General features: G+C 45.9%; 1 protein-coding gene across 1 annotated transcript in view; it reads left to right on the top strand.

Moving 5' to 3' along the window:
- The window catches only part of ZNF157 (zinc finger protein 157), a 57,195-nt gene that overhangs the window by 50,899 nt on the left and 2,343 nt on the right, over positions 1-3,953 (top strand). Inside the window, exon 4 of the mRNA XM_014592723.2 lies at positions 755-850. Within this exon, the coding sequence (XP_014448209.1) occupies positions 755-850 (96 nt within the window). The remainder of the gene's footprint in view (positions 1-754; positions 851-3,953) is intronic.

The raw sequence follows: 3,953 nt of genomic DNA, 5'->3' as shown, positions 1-3,953 counted from the left end.
AGGGCATGTGTACTTGCCAGAGAGACGAAAAGACAGAAAGCAAGAAATCACCCCCCGAGGGGGATGGCCACACCACAATCCCTTCTCCTCCATTCTGCTCTTAGGATTTTGGGCACACATGCACATCTGCCCATCATGAGTTTTAAGCTGCCGGGTCTGGGACTCAAAACACAATCTACTACATGGGAGTCCAGCAACATAGTCATGCCATCTGCTGGTCCCCATAGGTTTCTTTTCTTAGTTACTGTAACATGTGAAGCCTCCACAGAATTTTTTAAGAGGTTTTTTTTTTTCCTTTAGAAGTGTGAACTCACTAGAGAGAGAGCATCAGAAACAATGAGAGATAAAGTGAGAAATCACCTTCCAGCGGGGATGGCCACTCTGCAATCCCTTCTCCATTCTCCTCCCTGGATCTTAGGCATGTGCACACACATGCCCGACGTGAGTTTTATGCCACCAGATCTGGGACTCAAACTGCAGTCGGCTATGGTGGGAGTCTAGCAATGTAACTGCTATACTATCTGCTGTCCCTACCTCCATAGAATTTGGTGATATTTCAGCTTCGTATTCAAGGATCACATATGACTGATCAGCTTAGGGCACAAGGAAAAATGTCTGTTCCTATTTCTCCAATCAAAGGTTTAAATAGGTCCCTTCCTTGTGCAACTTATGAAGATGCACCTTCCTCCTCCATTTCAGAGGTCCTGAAGCTCAGACAACTTGGCCCATGTCCTATGTCATTTCCTATTAACAGGCCTCTGCATGGCTAAACCAGAGATGATCTTCAAGTTGGAGCGAGGAGAAGAGCTGTGGATGTTAGAAGAGGAGTCCTCGGGCCATAGTTATCCAGGTAAGTGAACAAGAACCAGACATAAGGGAACTAGGGGAAATAATGTCTCAGGAATTCAGGTCTAAGGTTATCCTAGTACAGTGTTTTCCAGGGGTCCCTTATTTTCTTCTCTCTCTCTTTTCTCTTTCTCTTTCTTCTCTCTCTCTCTCTTTTTTTTTTTTTTTTTTTTTTAGAGATTTTTTGCTATAAGGTACATGCACTTTCCAGAGAGACATAAAGCGAGAAATCACCCCCCCCAGGGGGGATGGCCATACTGCAATCCGTTCTCCTCCATTCTTCTCTCAAGATTTTGGGCACACACGCACACACGCCCAGCGTGAGTTTCAAGCCACCAGGTCCAGGACTCAAACTGTGGTAGACCACTTGGGAGTCCAGCATGTTAACCACTATGCCATCTGCTCCTCCAGGGTTCCCTTTTTAGAGGTCCTTTTCTTATTGAGTACGTATGCTCACCAGAAAGAAAGAGACAGACAGAGAGATAGAAAGCGAGAAATCACCCCCTAGAGGGGATGGCCACGCCGCAATCCCTTCTCCATTCTCCTCTCGGGATCTTGGGCATGCACACACACGCGCCCGGCGTGAGTTTAAGCCACCGGGTCCGGGACTCGAACCGTGGTCGACTACATGGGAGTCCAGTGACATAGCCATTACGCTAACTGCTGGTCCCAGAGGTCCTAGCTCTTTGAAAAAGGAGGACAGAAGCTCTATATGCTTCAGATACCCAAATCATACATCCCAATTATCATGCTTATACTACAGTGCTGTCCTCTGTTTCATCAAGACTTTTATAGAATTATTTACCTTTCTTATTTATCTCTGACTCAGCTCATACTTTTTTTATTTCCCTCTATTGCCTTGGATGCCTTTTGTTGTCAGGCATTTATTCGCCCGTTCATTTAGTCATGTGCCAAATCTTAAGTGAGTATCAAGTATATGCTATTCACATTTTTGGTGCAGCAATCTAGTGGTAATTAAAATGATATCTCTTCTCTCTTGGAGTTTGCAGTCGAGGGAGGGAGAACAACCAGAAACAAATACATCCTATGTTTGGTGGTAAAAAGAAAATCAGTGACAAGTATGAAGGATAGACAGTAATGTGTACTTTTAGACAATGTGATCAGGGAAGGCTTTCTGGTGAGGTTAACATTAGTTCACAAACATCAGTGAAATGAGAGAGAGAGAGAGAGGCTTACAGATTTTAAATATTCTGGGCAGAGAGGATAGTAAGTGCCACGCCTAGCCTGAGTAAGATAGCCTAGGACTAGCAATGAGGCCAGTGTATCCTATGGGGATGAGAGTGGATGAGAATGTTAAAGGTGAGGTGGAGAGAATTAAATTATATGATCCAAGGCAGTCAGAGGGCCAGCTAGTAGCGTGGTGACTCAGGAGAAGAGAATGGAGGAGAAGGGATTGTGACATGGCCATCCTCCCTGGGAGGTGATTTCTCACTTTCTTGCTGTCTCTCTCTGGTAAGCATATACACCCTTTAGCAAAAAATAAAAATAAAAACAGTCAGCACCATGCCTAGTAGATAGTCATCTCTGAATACCTGGTAACCATTATTATGAAAATTTTAAAGACTGGGGCCAGTAGGTGGCATGGTGGTTAAGGCGCTGCACACTCACACATAGCTGACATGGTTTGAGTCCCGGACCTGGTGGCTTAAAACTCATGCTGGGTGCATGTACATACATGCCCAAGATCCCAGAAGGAAAACAGAGAAGAGATTGCAGCGTGGCAATCTCTCTGTCTCTAGCGAGTGCATGTGCACACCAGAGAGAGAGAGACAGAGACAGTGAGAAGGAAAGTGAGAATTCACTGGCCAAGGGGGTTGGCTGTGCCACAATCCCTTCTCCTCCATTCTCCTCCTAGGGTCTTGGGCACTCACGCACACGTGCCTGATGTGATTCTCAAGCTGGGACTTGAGTCCAGGACTCAAACCGTGGTCGGCCACGTGGGAGTCTAGTGATGCAACCACTATCCCATCTGCTGGCCCCCATATTGATCATTTTTTTTAAATGAGATGATATTAGAGAGTTAAGTGGGGTCAGATTATGTAGAGTTTTTATTTCTTTTTATATTATTTTGCTGTAGGACGAGTGTACTCACCAGAGAGATACAGAGAGAGAGAAAGTAAGAAAATCACCCCCAGGGGAATGGCATACTGCAGTCCCTTCTCCTCCATTGTCTTTTTGGTATTGTGAGCACCCACACATGTACTGGTGTGATTTTCAAGCAGCCAGGTTCAGGACTCAAACCATAGTCAATCATGTGAGAGTCCAATGCCTTAACCACCACACCACCTGCTGGCCCACATGTAGTTTTTTGTTTTTAGATTTTATTTTATTTATTTAGTTTTGCTATAGGGCACATACATTTACCAGCGAGAAAAAGGGAAAGTGAGAAATCACTCCCTGGGGGGGGACCAGCAGTTAGTGTAATGGCTGTGTCGCTGGACTCCCACGTAGTTGACCACGGTTCGCGTCCTGGACCCGGTGGCTTAAAACTCACGCTGGGTGCGTGTGCGTGTATGCCCAAGATCCCAAGAGGAGAATGGAGGAGAAGGGATTGCAGCATGGCCATACCCCCCCGGGGGGGTGTGATTTCTTGCTTTCTGTCTCTCTGTCTCTCTCTGTTTGTTTGTCTGGTGAGTGCACACGCCCTATAGCGAAAAACCTCTCCAAAAAAAAAAAAGAAAAAGAAAAGAAATCACTCCCTGGGGGAAGGCCACACCACTTTATTTTTTTTGTTTTTTTGAGAGAGAGAGGTTTTTGCTATAGGGTGTGTGTACTCATCAGAGAGAGAGAGGGAGAGACAGTGAGCAGTGAGAAAGAAAGTGAGAAATCACCCCCTGATGGGATGGCCATGCCACAATCCCCTTTCATACACTCTGTTCCCAGGATCTTGGGCATGTATACACACATGCCCAATGTGAGTTTCAAGCCAGCAGGTCCTGGACTCAAACTGTGGTCAGCCTTGTGGGAATCCAAGCAATGTAACCACTTATCCCGTCTGCTGGCCTCTGTGGCATGTTTTTCAAACTACCAGGTCTGAGTCTTGAATGGCATAGTTTGCCATGTAGGATCCAGCTGCCTCCACCACC

This window comes from Tupaia chinensis, unplaced genomic scaffold (assembly GCF_000334495.1).
Source record: "Tupaia chinensis unplaced genomic scaffold, TupChi_1.0 Scaffold138400_1, whole genome shotgun sequence".
Taxonomy (NCBI): Eukaryota; Metazoa; Chordata; class Mammalia; order Scandentia; family Tupaiidae; genus Tupaia; species Tupaia belangeri.
This window is presented reverse-complemented; position numbering and strand designations above follow the sequence as displayed.